Below are 19022 nucleotides of genomic sequence, written 5' to 3' on the forward strand. Positions count from 1 at the left end.
TTTTTTATTTGTGCTGTTGATTTCGTTTGTCCAGCAAATATTTAGTACGAGGACGGATCGTTTATTTACAGGAAGGAAAAGACATATTAGGCGCATTTGTGGTCGAGTGTTAAAAGTCCTGTTGTATTCTGCTTGAACGGCGTAATCTCGAAAGCATCACGTTACAGAGGTATCACGTTGCCCTATATAAAGGTGTTTCTCCACGCAAAGACGCCTATTTGGAGGATTAGTATGGTGTCGATTGTAAATACACAAAATTGACGTTAAGCATGCAAGCTGGTTCACAGTGTACGGATAATTAAGCTTCCCTGGCGTCACCAGAACAAGCTTCACTGCATTGTTAGAATATTTCGCGAAATCTTGTGGCACTTTAAAAGCTTAGAAGGTGCGCCTGGCTTCGTTGCAATGCTTGAGTTTTGGCTGAACGCAAAGCGGGAATATCGATATTGCTGGCCAGGCCAAAAGTGAGCGGTACATTGACAACCGTGGACTGAACTGTGTGCCCTTATTACCCGGCATTTCAAATGTGTGAAATTGAACGTCAAGCGGAATTGATAGCGAAATAAGTTCCACTCCCATGTCTAATCAAGAACATATAACCGGGTATAGTTTTTAATATACCGGGACCTTTACATTCAATAATCATCGCCTAAATAGAATACTCTTGGAATACTATGCAGTTCTTCTCAAAAACGATCACAAAAATGAATATATGAAAAAGTTCGGAGATAGATCAGTGAACCCCGACATTCTGTAAGCTACCGCGTTCAGCATATTCATGCCATTCCGTCATTCATAACTGCATAACCTTCTTACAGCTCTCAAAGAGGGCATGACCATCCATTTATCCAGCATGTGGTATTCGGAACGTTACTTACTCACTGGAGCGCAGTCCGACGCCGGGTGTGTTGCCGTGCTCGGACGAAATCCGATCCACTTTCTAAGACACAGTTGTCACGGTCATGCTGCCACAGCTAGCGTCACCGCGTACAGGCGCACGACGCCCGTATGGAAACACCACGGACGGTATCGATGGGGATGACAACGCACCTCGGTTCACAAGCCACGGATATCCATCGCATGTCTGGCGCAATCCGCGGGGGAGTGAAAGGAGGCGCCCTATTGTGCGATTGCCGTTGACGTTCTTCGCTTAATGGCAGCTGTTGACGGGACGAATTAGCTCGTGAACGATGATAACAGTAGCGCGACCGGATTTGCTGGTCCGACGTCACCCGGAACGCCGCACAATCGGCGCACGCCGCGCGAAGGCGTGCAGCAGCAGCCGGCGTAGTCTGAGAAACGGCGCGCCGGCGGGAGAAGTACGGAGCAGCCGCCGAGAAAAAAAACGGAGGCAAGGCAATCCCTGCTCCCGCACGCATGTGCCGGCAGTACGAACGACGCCGACTGCTCTTTCTCTCTCTCCTGCTCTTCAGCTTCTTCCTCCAGCTCCTCCTCTCCTCCTCTGCGAGACCCCGTCGCGCCGCGAAGGAAATACACCCCTCTCCCTTCCCCCCCCTCGCGCCCCTCGGCTCCCGACAACAGGGGAGGGAAGACGACGCCCGTTGTCTGCAGCCAAGCTACAGCCCCTCTCTACAGCGCCGCTCGGAAAAACGGAGAGGAAGGTGTATACAGCTTCTCTCGCTCACGCTTCCAATCTGCTCCGTCTCCTTTCTCACCTTCGCAGACGCGAGAGTGGCCCCTGCTTCGTATTAGACGCGTAATTTTGTGCCCCCCCCCCCCTCCCCGGCTTTTCTTCTTCATTTCTTCCACTTTCTCCCGCGCTCCTTCCTGTTGTTATTTGGGCGCGCCCGCTTCCCCGCGGTCGCACCACTTTCGCCTCCGCCTTCCCCGTCCAAGTGTCGTCCGAGGTTGCCGTCGCCTTGCTGCTGTCTGGCCGCGCGCGCGCCGGACGGGCTCGGGCTGTCCTTCACTTCGCCCCCCCCCCCACGCCCCCTGATGCCACGCGGATTCGGAGACGGCGAAGAAGAGGATGGAGGCGATGTCCAGGAAGATTGCCCCGGCCAGTGGGGGCTGGTAGGCGCCCTTGCTTTGCCGAGAGGGAGAGACAATTTTACAGCGCTCGCTCCTTGTCTCTTCAAGATTCAAATTCTTTTGCCGTCTGGAGCCACGCTCTCGCGTTTTGTTTTCTTTCGCGTTCGTGCGTGCGTGCGAGCCCAAATGTCGCCTTCCGAGAGCGGAGTAGAGTTTTGCGACGAGGAATTCCGACCCTAAAACGCGTTTCGAGTGCGTCCGTTGGGCGTGCGCCTCTGTGGTGTCTCCGCCCTGGTCGGGAGCCAGACGTGGGTGCGGCTCCGCATCGGCTGCGTACACGTCAGTTTGAAATCTACGAGCGGCAACAGATGAGCTGGTGACGAAACATTTCTGGAGAACTTTTCTGCTTGCTACTCGGCTGCGTACGTAGAACAGTTACTGTGAAAGAGAGGCTTCTATCTCGACAGCTTTCACGTATGGAGAGAGTTGAGGACTGACATCGCTCTGTTGCCTATGTTACGACGAATAGATTGTCTAATTTATTGAATATTGCAAAGGTCGAAGCACCCCAGAAACGACATACAGAAAGGTACTAAGCACTAGGACAACCGCTACTAAATAAAATCCACCCTCAAAGAAACAAAAACCAAATGCGCGAAAATAACATTTACCAAACTTAGAACTAAGATATCGTTGGACGAGGTAACGTATACAGCCAATTTCGTTTTTTTATCGCGAGACATTCTTTGATGTCTTCAGGCGCTTCAAATCTATCTATCTATCTATCTATCTATCTATCTATCTATCTATCTATCTATCTATCTATCTATCTATCTATCTATCTATCTATCTATCTATCTATCTATCTATCTATCTATCTATCTATCTAGCTATCTATCTATCTATCCTCCTACGTAGGGAGGCCGTAGTGGTCGTTTTTTAAGCTGTTGTACATCAGAATATCCGTGGGTATCACAAGCATGCAAGACATAACATAATTTACTAGGCATTACTGGAATGACATGCATGTCATGGCATGCCATGACACGATGCCGTGATGTTCCTTTCTTTAAATGAGTATTGGCAACTCCAGAATCTGTTACCTGTGCAGGCAACACTGTCTAAATAAAGATGGCATCGATATACAGCGTCACGGCGGCACTTTCGCTTGGTGCTGCGCTCAAGTTTCTCGATCTTGGCGTCCGATGGCGGTGTCTCGTGGAGGCCAAAACGGTGTGATTGCCGCTTGTCACCTTATATTGATCGATATCAATTATTTCAGCAAAGCTGCAGCGGGAATAGCTACCGTGCGCGCAAACGTTCGCCTTTGCTCGGTGATCTACACCACATAATCTTTTTCCAAGAGCAAAGAGCCCTTCAAACGAGTCAAAGGTTAAATAAGGTTACCGTTCGTGATTGGTAGGTCTCCACGAATGGTGCAAGCACTCGTGCGCGGCGTAGCTCTACTGCTGCGGGTAGAATGCTTGACCTTCAAGTCAACTCCGCGCTGCGCCTCGTCTTGCTGTATGTCACATAGCTTCCCACAACCTATAGACGGTGACGTCTATTGTCCTTCGAGACGCTAAGTACGCATATCATGCACTGACAAAACTCGGCTAAGAACTGTAAGGTTCCGCGGTCAGTGTCTTTTGGAATTACAGAAAATGATAGCGACCTGTTGTGAGTCACGGTGCGTCTTCCTCTCTCTTTCGCTTATTCATATCTAAGGCCATGTGCGTCCGGATGACTGGCGCTTTTCGTGTTCGCAACGTGCTGTGTTCGAAGCAGGGCCTGGACCTGGGCTGGGCTGGGGCCATTCCAAGAGGGCTCATGCGCGTCCCCGTTGAATGTGAGCACGTTAATAGTGAATAACAACATATCGGACAAAATGTGTTGCTTCCAACAGACTTCCGAAATTGAGCCACGGTTTGTTAACAGCAAAGTCCTTTCCACGAGTGCAAATGCATGATTAGGAAACGCATCGCACCAGCTGTAGTGGATTTAAGCTATGTTCACAGTGTCGGAAAGCAAGCTATGGAGGGTGATCATTTTTAAGTTTTTACTGAATTTTTTTTTAAAATATCGCCTGTTGCAGATAACATAATTCTAGTCCTTCAGCTGGGTTTTCGAGAGAAGCGGAAGAATCAACAGTCAACAATCGCACAGAACGATCCTTGCGTTACAGGAACTCAGCTGGACACCAATAGCAACTACTCTAAGAAAGATTCCTAAAAAATAAACTTTTCCTTCCTTCAACCAGGAAGGTCTCTTCCTGCATGAAAGTAAAATGCTCGTATTCCTTATTCGACTACACGTACAGACGCAGTATACCAAAATTGACTCTATAGTCCAATAGCATGTGAGAAAGACAGAGTTTCAACTGATCTTCCTCGTAATTAAAGGCAGTAGATCTGTGCGCGCGTGATCGTTATGCGGCTTTCATTCGTGTTCCTGTTGGAGTAGAAACAAAAGTGAAATGTAGATTCCGCAGTTTACAATCCTTCTCGGTTACGGATCCTGGATCTCTGAATGGCATCCCTGCGCTCCGCTATACGAGCTGGTAGTACAGCCGGTTTCGACAAGCTTCGTTTCGCTTGACGCTGCCGGTTCCAGTCAACTAGTCTGGCAACGTGTATCGCCAACAGCTATCACTCAAGATAACGGCGAGGGATATCAACGCCTGCATTGAACTGCCGCAGTTGGGCACGACGCCGCTGCCACGATGGTGCGCTTACCGGTACTGCTTACGTAGGTCAGTTATTTGAGTGGTGCCTTATATTTCAAGTCCGCTGAGCATCGTTTCATTGCGGTGTCGTGCCCACCCCATAGTTCTTATGCTAATATGAGTAATGTTGATTCCGTCTCTGTTGCGTCACAGTTTGTCTGACCTGTTGCTTTTCATCCCCGGGGACGTTGAAATGAATCCAGGTACTGGCACTGATGATCTGTCGCGGGCACTTGCTTCCATTCTGGAGACACTGCGCATAGTAGAAGAAGGGCAAGGTGCTGTACTGCGTGAACTTCATGGCGTAAAAGAAAAGCAGAAAACCGTTGACTGTAAAATCAAGCTCTTGGGTGGAAAGGTTAGGACACTGGAGGCGGCTAACGCTTCACTCGCATCTAGCGAAACTACTATGACTGCCTGTAGTGTTTCTGTCATCGCCGATCAGTTAAAAAACACAGCGTCAAGGTGTTAAGACACGGGAAACAGAATGCGACGTTCTAATATACTTTTCTTTGGTATTGAAGATTGCGAGAGCGAAGATCGGATGGCGTCATGTATCATTAATTCAAAATTTCTGTTCCGGAAAACTTGGCCTCGCAGTGTCTATAATCGGCAATTTGAAAGGGTACATAGATTGGGTAGTTTTGTTCGAAATAGCTGCCGGCCTATTAGAGCAAAGATAACTTTCTTCAAAGACAAGCAAAGCATTCTTGCCCGGTCCGCCAACTAAAAGGCTCTCAATTTTCAATAAGTGAATACTTTCCGCTTTTGACACGTCAAGCCAGAAAAAAATTGCTGGAATTCGCCAGGGCACAGGCCAAACCTTTCAAGTTATCTTTCGATAAACTCCGAATTATTAGAGCGACATACCTTTCTGACTCCACAAATAACTCTGTTTTGTTATCTACACGATAGCTAGGACGAAGGGGGAACGAGCGCGTTTGCAAACAACCTTCCAAACCTGCTATAACTCTTTCACTATCAGTATAATTTAGTAACATAAGAAGTATTCTGCCAAAGTGTAATCAGGTCTCATCGTTCCTTGATGACAGCCCATCAGACGTCCTAGCATTAACAGAGGCTTGGTTGCACCCTAATATCGGAGACAATAAATTACTCATCTATGGGGCCTGCGCCATTTATCGATGTGATCGTACACAAAGGAGCAGCGGAGAGGTACTGTTGGCCATTAAGAACGCAGTCCCATCTTTCAGTATTGACAAAAATTCTAGCATAGAAATAATGTGGGCTACTTAATTGCTACTCTGTTAACCTACTAATAGGCATTTGTTATTGTCCACCTGTCGCTAGTCATTTGTTCCTAGAGGACTTGCCAAGCAGTATTCCTGCGCCAATCATGAGCTGCCCTGCGGATCACGTTTATCTTTTCAGAGAGTTTAACTTTTCGCCAATTTAGCCAATTTTATCGTCTTCCTACCATACTTCAACATATTTTGTTAACCTGTCGCTGGATTTCAACTTTGCACAGGTGGTAAATAAACCTACACGTGACAATATTTTAGATTTAGGGCTAACCACCATTCCTGATATGATAGGCCTAATTGAGTACTGTGACGGATTTAGTTATCGCAGGCTATTTTAACTCACTATCCTCAACCGGTACGAAACATGGGATCTATAGCTAATAAATTGATTAGTAACGACAATAAAGCATACTAATAGCATGAACAAGAAAATGGCAGTGTTTTTCCATCAGTATTTTATACCAACTTTTCCACAACATTCTGCTGGTGAAAACTGGCTGGCTTTCAAAAATAAGATGCCAGATTTAGTTGACACGTATGTGCCTCTTATTTCCATTTCACGTGATAAAAAAATCCTTGGTTCAACTAGTCACTGCGCAGACTACCAAAGAAAAGGAAACGGTCTTACAGCGCTGCGAAGTGTTCATCCAGCCCATCTTCCGGCGAAAAGTACAAGGTATGCCTAAAAGAATATTCTTCAGCTATATGCATTTCTAAAGGTAAGTACTACTCGTGCGACCTTCCCTCCCTTTTACACTCAAACCCAAGAATGTTTTGGAAAGTCATAACGCCTGATAATGCATCGCAGCAAATTTGTCTTTTCAATGATAACAACATTCCCGTAACGGATGCTCAGTGCTCATGTGAGTTTAACAGATATTTTTTATCATTATTCACCAAGGGAGGTCATCTAACCAAACCCGTACTTCTGGAACAAGCATATCCTTACATGGAACCCATAACGACCACTTCTGAAGGCGTTGCATGTCTTATACATAACCTCCAACTATGTACGTCTGCCGGTGTAGACAAAAAAATAGAATAGAATGGAATAAAAAATAGCCTACCCCTACCTAGTAAAATATTATGTTGCATATTTAGGCAATTATTGTCGAACGGCCAATTACGTAAAGACTGGAAGGTGGCTAAGGTAATTCCAGTATTCACAGCCGGAAATAAAAAGGTACCAGACAACTACCGCCCTATTTCCTTAACACTGAATTTTTTGTAAGTTGCCGGAGAATATTATCGCATCGCACGTCTGCAGCCACCTGAAGTCTAATCACTTGCTTTTGATTAATCAACATGACTTTCGAAAACATCTGTCCTGCGATACGCAGTTGCTTGAATTTACAACCGACTTGCACTTTAACATGGACAATGACTTAGAAGGTGACATCATTTTTCTAGATTTTTCCAAAACTTTCGAACGTGTTGCTCATTGCTGGTTGTTTTCAAGATGAAATTACCTCGGAGTAGACTCTGATAGTTTATCTTGGATTCGAATTTTTTATAATTTCACCAAAATTCACATATATTGATAACTTTGCATCTCACCTGGCCGATGTAACTTCGGGAGTTACCCATGGCAGCGTCCTTGGCCCTTTAATTTTCTTAAATTATATCAATGATTTGTCCACTAACATGTCCTGAAGCATAAGACTATCCGCTGATGATTGTATCGTTTACAGAAAAATACCTTCTCCGGATGATCACGTTATCCTGCAAAACAACATTACCCTAATTAGTATGTGGTGTAGTAAATGGCAAATGGGTTTAAAGTTGGGCAAATGCTAATTCATTTCTTTCAGTCGCAAGAAATCCAATTCAAATTGGCCCTACTTTATTAACAACTCTGTAGTATCTCGTGTTCAGTCATACAAGTACATAGAAATTCACCTGACTCACAACATTTCATGGTCCCCCCACGTTACTGCTATCTCTGCTAAAGCGTCCCAAACGCTTGGGTACACTCGTCGCAGTCTGAGGAAATCGCCATCTAACGTTCGCAAGTTAGTGTATACATAACGTTCATTCTCCCACAGTCTGAATGCGTGTCAGCGACCTGGCACCCCCACCAAGATTACTTAATCGCCAACTTAGAACGCGGGCAAAACCGGGCGGCCCAGTTTATTTCTGGAATTTATGATCGCAACTCAAGCGTTACGATAATGAAACTTGGAAACTCACTGCACGCTCCTAAAATTCGCCGTTCCGCTTGCGTGTTGTGTTTGCTTCATGGATACGTTAACCATAGCAGGCCACGTGTCCTGATAAACCCCATTGCTAATGTCTCGACGGCTCCATAGCGACGTTAGCATCAAGCGTACCTTCGGTAAAACACAAGCGTTGAACTCATCAGCGTTGGCGGATTCCATTTCACTTTGGAACGATCTTATTAACGATATCGTCTCCATTACAGATCGCGAAGCATTCCATGACCGTCTGCCCGAACACGTCATGCCTATATAGCGTTCTAACTGCTCAATGCTTGTCGAATACCCAATTTACTTGTCTCTGACGTGTACTCTCGCACTTTTCTTTTTCCTTATTGAATTTCATTTTTAAGGTAAGCCTTGGTATAACTTGTCTTAATCTCTCTGTATTCTCGCTTGACCATGAGCATTGTGATTATAATGAGCAACGTTTCGTACACAGTTTGAAGTATGTTGTTATTTTTCGCGTGATAGGCATCATAATTTTTTTCTATATTTGCCACCAGATGTTACAATTACCATGCCAATGCCCCCTTACACTGGCTCCGACAAGGAGCCTGTGTGGTACTGTGAATAATAATTTCAAATAAATAAATAAATAAATAAGTAAATAAATAAATAAATAAATAAATAACTTAGCTAATTAATTAATTCATTCATGAAGAGCTTAAGGCATATGCACGCACGCACACACACACTTGAAAGAATGCTTCGGATACGGATGCAAAATGCGGCCGCTTGGTTTATTCAGTGAAGCCTCGTCACCCTCGCAAAAACACGGAGTGACGTGAGTGCATCACTCATCTCTCGGACAGATCACATTACGATGTGCGGCACAAAAAAAAAGCATGTAGCAGCGAGCAACGTCAGTGAGCACTGGTTTCGCCTCCCCGGGCGCATCTGATGGGAGTCGGGATTCGTGAGTGGTATACGTGACGCGTACACCACAGCAAGCCGGCCCACCCGCGCCCTCGCTCCTGCATAACGATGCCGTCCCAACGCGGGCGGCGCACCTTCGGAGGGCCGCGCGATTCGCGGTATCGCGGGGGGAGGCGGGGGGGGGGGGGGGGGGGTACGAGTGCCCGCACTAATGGCCCTCTTGATTGCAGCTGGGCTTGCACCTCACTGCTACGCGCATCGCTGGGAAAAGGAGATGAAGAGGGCTAAACACGACTGGTCTGATAGCAGTTCTCAGTGTCTACGCAACTGCCGATAGGGTCAGTCCCGTGTGCTTCTATGTGGGCTTGATGTTTCTTTCTTTTTTTTTTTCTGGTAAATTGCTGCTCTGACTGACTCCGCAGCTCTTCTTTCGAGTAACCTTCATAGGTTGGGGTGTTCACTTTAGGGACTTTCGCAGTCTGCCCTTCCCGCGAGAGTTTCGGTGGAAACGAGGTCTATACTTTTTTCTGCTTTTGTCTTTCGCGTTACATATGTTTGTTGTGGCTGTTGTCTAACTGCGTGAGAGAGGTCATGATCTCACTCGATCAGTGCTGAATCATATACTTGCATGTGCTCGCTACGTTTGCTATTAGAGGCATCGAAAGTGACCGAGGCCCTTCCGTAAGAACCGGTCCAGCTGGCTAAACGTGTACTTTTCCGAAAACAACAAAAAGAAGGCATGTTTGATGACCGCAGCTTTATTCGGCATTGACTATCAGGATGCGAGTCGTTGATCTCTGATCTTGAATCCCGCACATGAGCTGAAGGCCAAAACTGACTTACCGTTTCGACAGAGCTAGGAGGGCCGGTGCTTCCGAAGTCGCGGCGAAAAGAACGATGACGGCCAGCCGTACTCATAAGAAATCGCCGCCCGCTTCGAAGTCCTATATAGTTTTCTATGCGTAGCGATTGGAAAGGTGCTTAAACTCATGTTTTTCGTAAGAAGTGTGGCTACGCGGGTTACATACCCTCCTGGCAGACGAGAGGATCCGGCGTCTACTGCGAACTGCTTATCTGCTGGCCAGCAGTGATTATCAGAACTGATTATCTGCTGGCCAGCAGGTAATGTGAGAAGGCGCTGACGCTGTGTAATAGACGTGTTATCTTTCTTACTCCATTTATTTGGGATCTACACCAACCATTTGGTGTAGATCGTGGTTTGCTTTTGCGTTTTTGCTTTTGAGAATGCGGCCAGCCAATGGCTACAGTAATGAAGGGAAATCTATGACAGCACTTGATGATCAAAGCAGCACAGTGGTGGAAAGTATTAAGAGTTTTTCGAAAATAGTCTCAAGAGCTAAAAGAAACGTTCACTATCCCTAACTGCAATGCCGTAGCAGAAACGCATTAGAAGGTATGAATGTCGTCATTTACTTTTGAACTGGTCCAGCACTGTCGAAATGCAAAACGTAGAAAATTGGGGCTGGTGCAAAGACGCAAAAAGAAAGCAATCCACGATGCACGAGAACAAAGCCTCCGTCACCTGTACAAATCGTGTTCAAGTGTGAAGCACCATAAGATGCAAAAGAAACGGGGATTATGTAAAAGATTAGATTGTGCGACCTATCTTCTCCGTTACAACCTCATGGGTGAAAAAAGCGTGTTTTATTTAGTTCCTCCCTTGTAACCACCCCTATTAAACCTCCTTTTTTTTTAAGTAGAGTGTCTAATAAGAAAGTATCCTTGCAGCACCTCCTTCCTCATATTTACGCCCTAATGTAACAGGTGTAAAGGATGAAGCCTACGAATGTATAATAGCAATTTTCACCTGTCGCAGATTACACCCTTTTGTCATTACTTTCAATACTACACCCTTTAAGTAAGGTGCTTACATCGCTAGCACCTTCCCATTGGCACCAAGAGTTTTTCTTTATGCTTAAGAAGAGTGTAAGTGACATACACACGCATATACCGTATTTTCGCGATTCTAAGCACCCCAGGATTCTAAGCACCCCCCTCTATTTTCGAGAGAAAACTGGGAAAAAAGTTTGCGCGCGAATCTAAGCATCCCCCCCCCCCCCCCCCCCCCCTATTTGTTAGGAAGAGCGTGTAGCCAAGGCCGCCAAGCGCGCTTGCTCCCTCTGCCATCGAGCCGGAGCCGTCGAAGTCCCGAGGTGGCACGGCGTCCGCGGCTCGAGTACGTCGTACAGCCGGACTCTACGGCTGTACGGCGAAAGCTGCAGAAAGCGTTTCCATCAACCATGGCAAAGTGAAATTCGGACGCGTGGAAGCGGGTCCAAGTGGACGTTGTGGTAAAACCTTAAGAAGTGCTCGATCCCAAATCACTTCGACAGAACGGAAGACGACCTGCTGTGGGATACCGAGGGCGGCGGTTCAAGCAGTGCGACGAACTCGAGTGGCAGTGATAGCAACTGAGCATCCGATACAATCGGTGGTTTCACTGTCTGCACCGATTTTTCTTTTGAATGTTTGAAAATAACATGTTATTTCTCGCACCCGTATCGTCGTGATGTCACAGCCAAAAGAGGGAGGGGGGGTCATTCTAGATTTTTCTAATCTAAGCACCCCCCTCGCTTTGGGCATCGCGATCGTGAAAAAAATGGGGGTGCTTACAATCGAGTAAATACGGTATGTATATATAAGTGGACGCATGCGTCTTCGACAAGGGTTATGTAAAACATAACCTGAGCGTTGGTGATAATAAAGGCACTTTCTTCGGCAGTAAATTATTCGATGCAGTTAACGTCAGGTCTATATCCATATTAATCTGTATAGGTATTTAATACAACAGCTAGCTTCCATTGTCAGCTTGCACGCAAAATGTACCTAGTTAGCGCAAATTCTGTAATGGCAGAAGTTTTAGGACATTGCTTCTAAAACATCAGGCATGGTATACTTAACGACGTACTATTTTTATTTGATAGCAAAATCTTTCTGGCACATACATTTGGGACAACAGTACATCATGCTACATAAATCAGATGTCTGTTTTGCGAGGTGGCTCCACTGACAGCATGTTGCAGATGGCTAAACTTCACATATTGCCTAGCTTCAGTTGTGAAATAGCAATATGGCCTATCAACAGGTTAATGAAGAAGTAGTAGTTCTGTGGATATTAGTCTTCCTAAAATGTACATTTGTAAATGTACAAATGTAAATGTAGAAGAGTATCCATGATAGCATGGATACTCTGTTGCCAAGAAAATAGCTTCTTTATCTTCGGGGCCCGGTTTCCTTTTCACTTTTACTTTAAATCACCGGTGAAATGCCTGGTATATACAGAGCAAATGAGAGAGATAGGCGCCGGCAGGAAATGCTCGTGGCGCCGAGCGTCAGTATAGGACCCAAGAAGGGTTACCCAAACGCACGTGGCTCCAGCATCGCTGGCCGTGTCTCTAACGTGCATGCAAGTGATCACGAAATTTGGATAGTACTGGGGGGGTGACATACCGTGCGTCTTTCTCTAAAAATCCCATAAAATTGATGTTGCTTCTTCTGCTCGCGTGTTCTTAATGAAATTCTGCAGAAAGATGGTGCTTTATGTTTCGGATCATTTAATGTAGCAATTCACACAGTTAATTAGCTTGTTTCTGAGAAAAAAAAACCAAGTTGCCTTTTCTTTATGGGGAAGCTAACTCCTACTGAGACACCACTAGAATAAACTTGTTTCGCCACCTGTCAGCCGCTGCGGAAAGCAGTCGTTGTGGCAGAGTTGTCGCGTGTTCCAAAAGAGCGGGAAATATGAAGCAATCCTCCCGGAGCGGCTGCTTTCTCAGCTGCCGTTAGGTGGCGAAAGACGTTTGTGCTAGTACTGGCTTGGCAGCAGCTTTCCCCGCAATTCTTTTGCCTGAGAATTAGGGAGATAACTTTTCCAATTTTAATACTAAACAATCATGAACCACAAATTCGAACTTTGTGGAAAATTTCAATAAACGGAGAGCAGCGGTAACAAGAAAACTATTTTTCTATAAGTGTAGGAGAAAAACGCATTTCCCTGTATGAACAGGTCACCATTGGCTAACAGCACATGCCGATGAATCATCATCATCATCATCATCATCATCATCATCATCAGCCTGGTTACGCCCACTGCAGTGCAAAGACCTCTCCCATACATCTCCAACTACCCCGGCCATGTACTAACTGTGGCCATGTTGTCCCTGCAAACTTCTTAATCTCATCCGCCCCCCTAACTTTCTGCCGCCTCCTGCTACGCTTCCCTTCCTTTGGAATCCAGTCCGTAAGCCTTAATGACCATCGGTTATCTGCCCTCCTCCTTACATGTCCTGCCCATGCCCATTTCTTTTTCTTGATTTGATTTATGAATATTAGCATGAGAACTTCTGAGTTTGCTTCCAGCAACAGTCACTGCATAAAACGAGTTTCATAAAGGAACAGCAAGCATTGCATCACTGACGACGCTCACGGCTGCCAACCACTGCCGCATTCGTTTGGTTCAGCGAATGTACCACATTGTTCAGTTTTCTATGCCGCCTCTGTAGGCGCTGCAATGTTGTGGGTGCGTTGTTTAGTACCCGTTTAGTACTGATATATCCCGGAGCTTTACGTGCCAAAACCACGACTTGATTATGAGGCACGACGTAGTGGGGGACTCCGGATTAATTTTGACCACCGGCGAAAAGATCCCCAGGCGGTCATAACTAATGCGGTGTCCCCCACTACGACGTGCCTCATAATGAAATCGTGGTTTTGGCACGTAAAACCCCATAATTCATTCATTCATTCATTCATTCATTCATTCATTTAGCTTTCGCGCGAAGCTCAACAGTGGTCTCACTTGTTGTTGGCTTAAGACCTCGCTATGTAAATTCATGTAACGTTACGGTTCACTGTTGTGTAAGCGTTACTTCAGTTGGATTGTGAACTTTTTGTTAGTCAGAAGACGTTATTCCTAGCATTACAAAAGCTTGAGTATTCATATGTCTCTATATTATCAGCCTCTGAGCATAATGTCATTCTTTGAAGCATAGAAACAATCTGTTATGTTGAGTGAAAAGATCTTTTACATCCAACAATAATTCATTGTATACAAAATTACGCAGTGTAACGTTTTGTGCTCTGTAGGTCGGCACATCATTCAGCAATTGTATTTTTCTGGCTGGTGCTTCTGTTGGGTCGTGCTACTGTTAGTGCCCTGTTGGGCACTTACTGCTCTTTGCTTCTTTAGGTCACCATAACTTTAAGGCGAATTTCAATTGGAGATGAGCATCTGTCTATATAGACAAACCTGTTGAAATGAAACTGTTGACTCGACCATAATTTCGTGCATCATTTACACATTCTGGAACCACACTTTGGCAAACACATTGACTTCGCGGATGTTGACAGCATTCCATATTTAGCCAGAGTAACGGCGCTGTCAGCAGGCAGCCAACCTCTGGAAGCTGAGTCATCATTTGGAATGGTGATAAGCTGCACTGCATGTTCCGCATAAGTGGTTTTGCTTGTGGCTTTGGTTTTATATGAGCTTCGACTCCACCAGTTCTTGGCTTCTATTCCATCTGGAGCAGTTGCAGTGGTGGGAGAGGTAGCATGGCAGTTTTGACATTTTGCCAAGTGCGTTTACTTCTGTTTTACCGCTCAGGCCTATCGTCACCTTCCTGTCGCTGGAGGCGTCTAGAATATTCCGCGACGCAAGGTGTAAATACGGGACCACCGCTTGGCTGGCTCAGTCCGACGAACCCCGTACGCGCGCTAGCTGTTTTCGCAGTCACCGAGTTGTTCGTTCGTTCGCTTGCTTTCGCTTGCAGAAAGGTGCAAAATATATTTATGTGACATGACGCTGTTGTCTGTAGTTTGTAATACATTTGATAGGTAGCGCATTTCGCTGCAGTGTAACGATACAGAGGGCACGTTTACACATGAATCGCCATGTTCGTCTATAGAACTTTTTTGTCCACGCTGTGGCAGCAGTGCATTGATGACAGCAGAAAACTTCCGGTCGTGCATTTCTGGCAGTCAAGTTAGTCAAGAAAACGGATGCATTTTGTCGCATAGCTTACTGTAGGCACACATTCATGATATATTCAGATAGAAAAGAAGTGCGGCATGTGTCGATCTCATGTATGGGCATGTTTTGTTGCATTGAACAATAACATCCGCTTGTAGAACATTCCAACTTCGCAATAAAACTGATGCCAGCAGGAGGGTTCTGTAAATTTATAGGCTATTGTTATTTGCGTTGTCCCAGAGGGTTTAACCAGAAGTCTTCTGGGAAGCCTGTTTGTAAGCATGAAAAGGCACTCGCGCGATAACAGCAGCGCCAGCGTGGCCCTAAGAAACTACCGGTTACGGGCCTTCCCCTTCTACCATGCCGGAAAACGACACGCGTTTTGAAGTTGTTCTACTGTACGTCTACGTTGTTGTTCTACGTCTACGTCTACGTAGTTGTTCTACGTAGTATATTTTTAAGTTGGGGTAAAAGACGTGGGCGTTACGCCTCAAGACTAATATATGAATTTTTTTGTATAACTTACGCCAACCTTCACTTGTAAGATTGTCGTTATGTATAAAGAAAAAGTGTTGACTATATGTGGGCTTAGATTTTAACACACTCCTGCTACTCAATATCGCTGCCAATGCCTTTCTTCTACGCTACATTTAGCGGGCTACTGTCAGTGAGCAAAACCGGAAGTCTTCTCATGCTTATGCTTGTAAACAGTGAAAGGAGAAAGGTTCTCGTATTTTATGAGCACGTTGCTCTGGGTGGCGTCCTAGGAGTGTACATTTTTGCCGTTCCATCTTTGTAGCACACAGGCAGCTTTCTGGCAGTTTCTGGATAGCATTCTGCGAGGACCTAAGTGAGAAATTTGTGCTATTTCGATGTTGTGATTTTGCCTGTACGCACAGTGAATATGGACGTCTTAGTAATGTTCTTGACTTCATGGAAAAAGACCATTTGATCCTAAATCGCGAGAATTGTCGTTACGGTATAACGAAGGTGTAGGTACATGAAGATTTCGTTGACAAGAACGGCGTGAGGTCAAATTTAGAACTGAGGTGAAACAGCGCGAAAAAGACGAGGACACAAGGAAACAGATACCACAGACAAGCGCTGACTGCCAACTGGAAGTTTATTTGAAAATCACCGGACATTTATAGCTTTCATCAGCATAGGCATGCGCACATCATTCACAAAAACATCTGCAAATCATCATTTTAATCTTTCTTCCAAAAATGTTATTTCTTTTCCCGACAAGGCAAGAGAGGGAGTGCTCACACATTTATCGCCTTCCTTTCTTATATGACTCCCTCTCTTGCCTTGTCGGGAAAAGAAATAACATTTTTGGAAGAAAGATTAAAATGATGATTTGCAGATGTTTTTGTGAATGATGTGCGCATGCCTATGCTGATGAAAGCTATAAATGTCCGGTGATTTTCAAATAAACTTCCAGTTGGCAGTCAGCGCTTGTCTGTGGTATTTGTTTCCTTGTGTCCTCGTCTTTTTCGCGCTGTTTCACCTCAGTTCTAAGTATGAACCAACTAGCCCTCATCAAGATCTTACTACTGAGGTCAAATCCGCGGAACATTGAGCCTATCAGCGCCTTCAAACCAGCGAAATCCGTGCGAGAGCTAAAGAGTTTTCTGGGTCTACGCTCGCATTTTCGTCACCTTGTTCTGAGATTCACCGACGTGGTGTGGCCACTGACAGGCATTCCCCAAAAATTACATGCCTTACGAGTGCCCATCGGCTCGCTTCGACTCGTTCTCTCAGCTCCAATTTCTACTAATATCGGGGCCCGTATAGCGTCACTTCAATGTATGCTCTCCTACTCAATCAATCAATCAATCAATCAATCAATCAATCAATCAATCAATCAATCAATCAATCAATCAATCAATCAATCAATCTTTGTTACTGCTAAGAATAAGAGTATACAATACCGGTAAATATGTAGAAGGAGGTCCAAAGGTCACAAACCGCAGGTGGGGCCTCCTATGCTAATACATTAGAAAACTGATAATGCGAACTTATAAAATAAAATCAATTTAGAAATCTTAGTCTAACAAATAGAGCGGCAAATAATTAGGTGAGTACGTAGAAAATCAAAACACAGAGTTAACTGATGCTAGTGGCATCGGCATGGCTGCTGTGTCAGTACAACGTCATCAAGGTTCTGTACATGTCGTAAAGGGACTAAAAGGACAAAGCACAGGGTAGTGTTACGAACTTCCAACCGGTGCCACCAGTGTTACGACACCCAACCGGTGCCACCAGTATTACGAACTTGTACCGCTGCACCACGATTACGGCTTTGTGGTCCCGTAGCGCTCGTCACCCGTTTCGTGACAGAGCGTTGGTAGCGAAGACTCCGAGCCTGGCGTCGATGAGAATAACAAAAGGGACTTTATACATTATATACAGGTTATCATACAGGACATGAACGGGTCGGCACTGGGGCCGAGTGCTCACAACAAACGCGACTGTTCTCGCACGACGACGTCCGGCGAAAACGCGTGACACATCTCACCCCAGTCGGGAGCGACACTCTCTCCCGGTGGGTTGGCGGATCCTGTTTTTCAGGCAGCGCGACGCTGCTTTTATAATCCCCGAGGACCATTGTCACTCAAACGGCCCAATACAAAGTCAGCACACGACGGTCGTCCGAGGGGTCCAACCAGCGACCGCGCTGGCCACCCGGTTCAAAGTTCGCGCGCGCGGTGACCTCCAGGCAAAGGGAGGTGCGGCGCCGGGCTGTCTGGCACACGCGGACACGTCCAAACACGCTGCTCGCCGAGGCTTCTCCCGCACGACGGCGCAGCATCTTGTCTTGTGAAGGGAGAATTAGGGCGCTCGCAGGATAGATTCCGCATCTTGCATATTCGGAATCCGGGCTTGTGGTAATGGCACAACAGCATCCCCGCCCTCAGATAAGGCGCCGGGAAGACGAGCTGCCTCCACGTGGTTCGGATGCCAGGCGCGCACGTTCGTCAGGCTCGTCCAAGTTCACGTCCAGTGTCGGGACGCCAGGTAACTTCACGTGCCCAGGTCCGACTCGCCAGGACAGGAGCTCTGCTCACCGCGTCGTCGCCAAGGTACCTCGACCAGCTCCGCTCGGGTCGTTCCTAAGACCTTGCTTCTCGCCACTGGTCCCGCTTGGTCGTTCTGCAGCTTGCAAAACCGACCGGCAAAAGGCAACACCCAACACGAACAAGTGCCCTCTGTCTCCCGTCAAACACCAGACAAGGCCATAATTCAAATCAACCTAACTAAATTGCTATCCCTCTTTTTGCTCCCGCTGCAACAAGAGGCAGGTGTACGATCTAGCACACAAGGCTCAAACAATCAGTTTTCAAATCAACAACTCAACAAAATAGAAACAATTATTAATCAGCAATAATAATTACAAATAGAATGGTCCCCTTGAAATCACTTGGACCGAAAACATACTTCTGAGGAAGCAAATGAGGTCATTCATTTTTCCCGGCGATATTTTCGCGGAATCCGAAGCTGCTTATATTTGCGACCCTGCTTATCCGTGTAGCGGCGGTACAATAAGCCAGATTCCTTGCCAATTGAAACCTCCTTTTTTTTCACTCCCCGTTTGACGCTCTTCCTCAGATCGGCTAGTGAACAATCTTCCTGTTGTTCGCGAATCCGAGTTTCCCTTTCAACTGCAGCCTGCTCCTGCCAGCTGGCGGAAACCGGAGCGAGTGTGGAGCCCGCGTCGCCTAATTGCGGCGTCGCGTCTCTATCGCGGCTAGCACTGCACGCGTCACTCCCACTCACCTCCAGGACCCGCTCGCCTAGGCCAGCGTCCGAGCTCTGCCTCTCCCGTGACTGCTCGCCACTCAAGTTACCTTGATCAGTCCGTGTGCCGCACCGCCTTTCGCTCACCGACGCTAAGTCAAGTTCCCTCGACAGCGGGCGCGCTTTGGATCGCGTGGGGGCCATGTACGCCA

General features: G+C 46.3%; 1 protein-coding gene across 3 annotated transcripts in view; it reads right to left on the minus strand.

Moving 5' to 3' along the window:
* LOC135919483 (solute carrier family 45 member 3-like) overlaps window positions 1-19022 on the minus strand; it is a 161168-nt gene that overhangs the window by 117117 nt on the left and 25029 nt on the right. For 2 of the 3 annotated variants that reach the window (XM_065453337.2, XM_065453335.2), the window contains exon 2: window positions 4881-4970. In XM_065453337.2, the coding sequence (XP_065309409.2) occupies window positions 4881-4970 (90 nt within the window). Of the gene's footprint in view, window positions 1-878; window positions 1370-4880; window positions 4971-19022 lie in introns of those variants that run through there. The other variant, XM_065453341.2, reaches the window with a different exon arrangement.

This window comes from Dermacentor albipictus, chromosome 3 (assembly GCF_038994185.2).
Source record: "Dermacentor albipictus isolate Rhodes 1998 colony chromosome 3, USDA_Dalb.pri_finalv2, whole genome shotgun sequence".
Taxonomy (NCBI): domain Eukaryota; kingdom Metazoa; phylum Arthropoda; class Arachnida; order Ixodida; family Ixodidae; genus Dermacentor; species Dermacentor albipictus.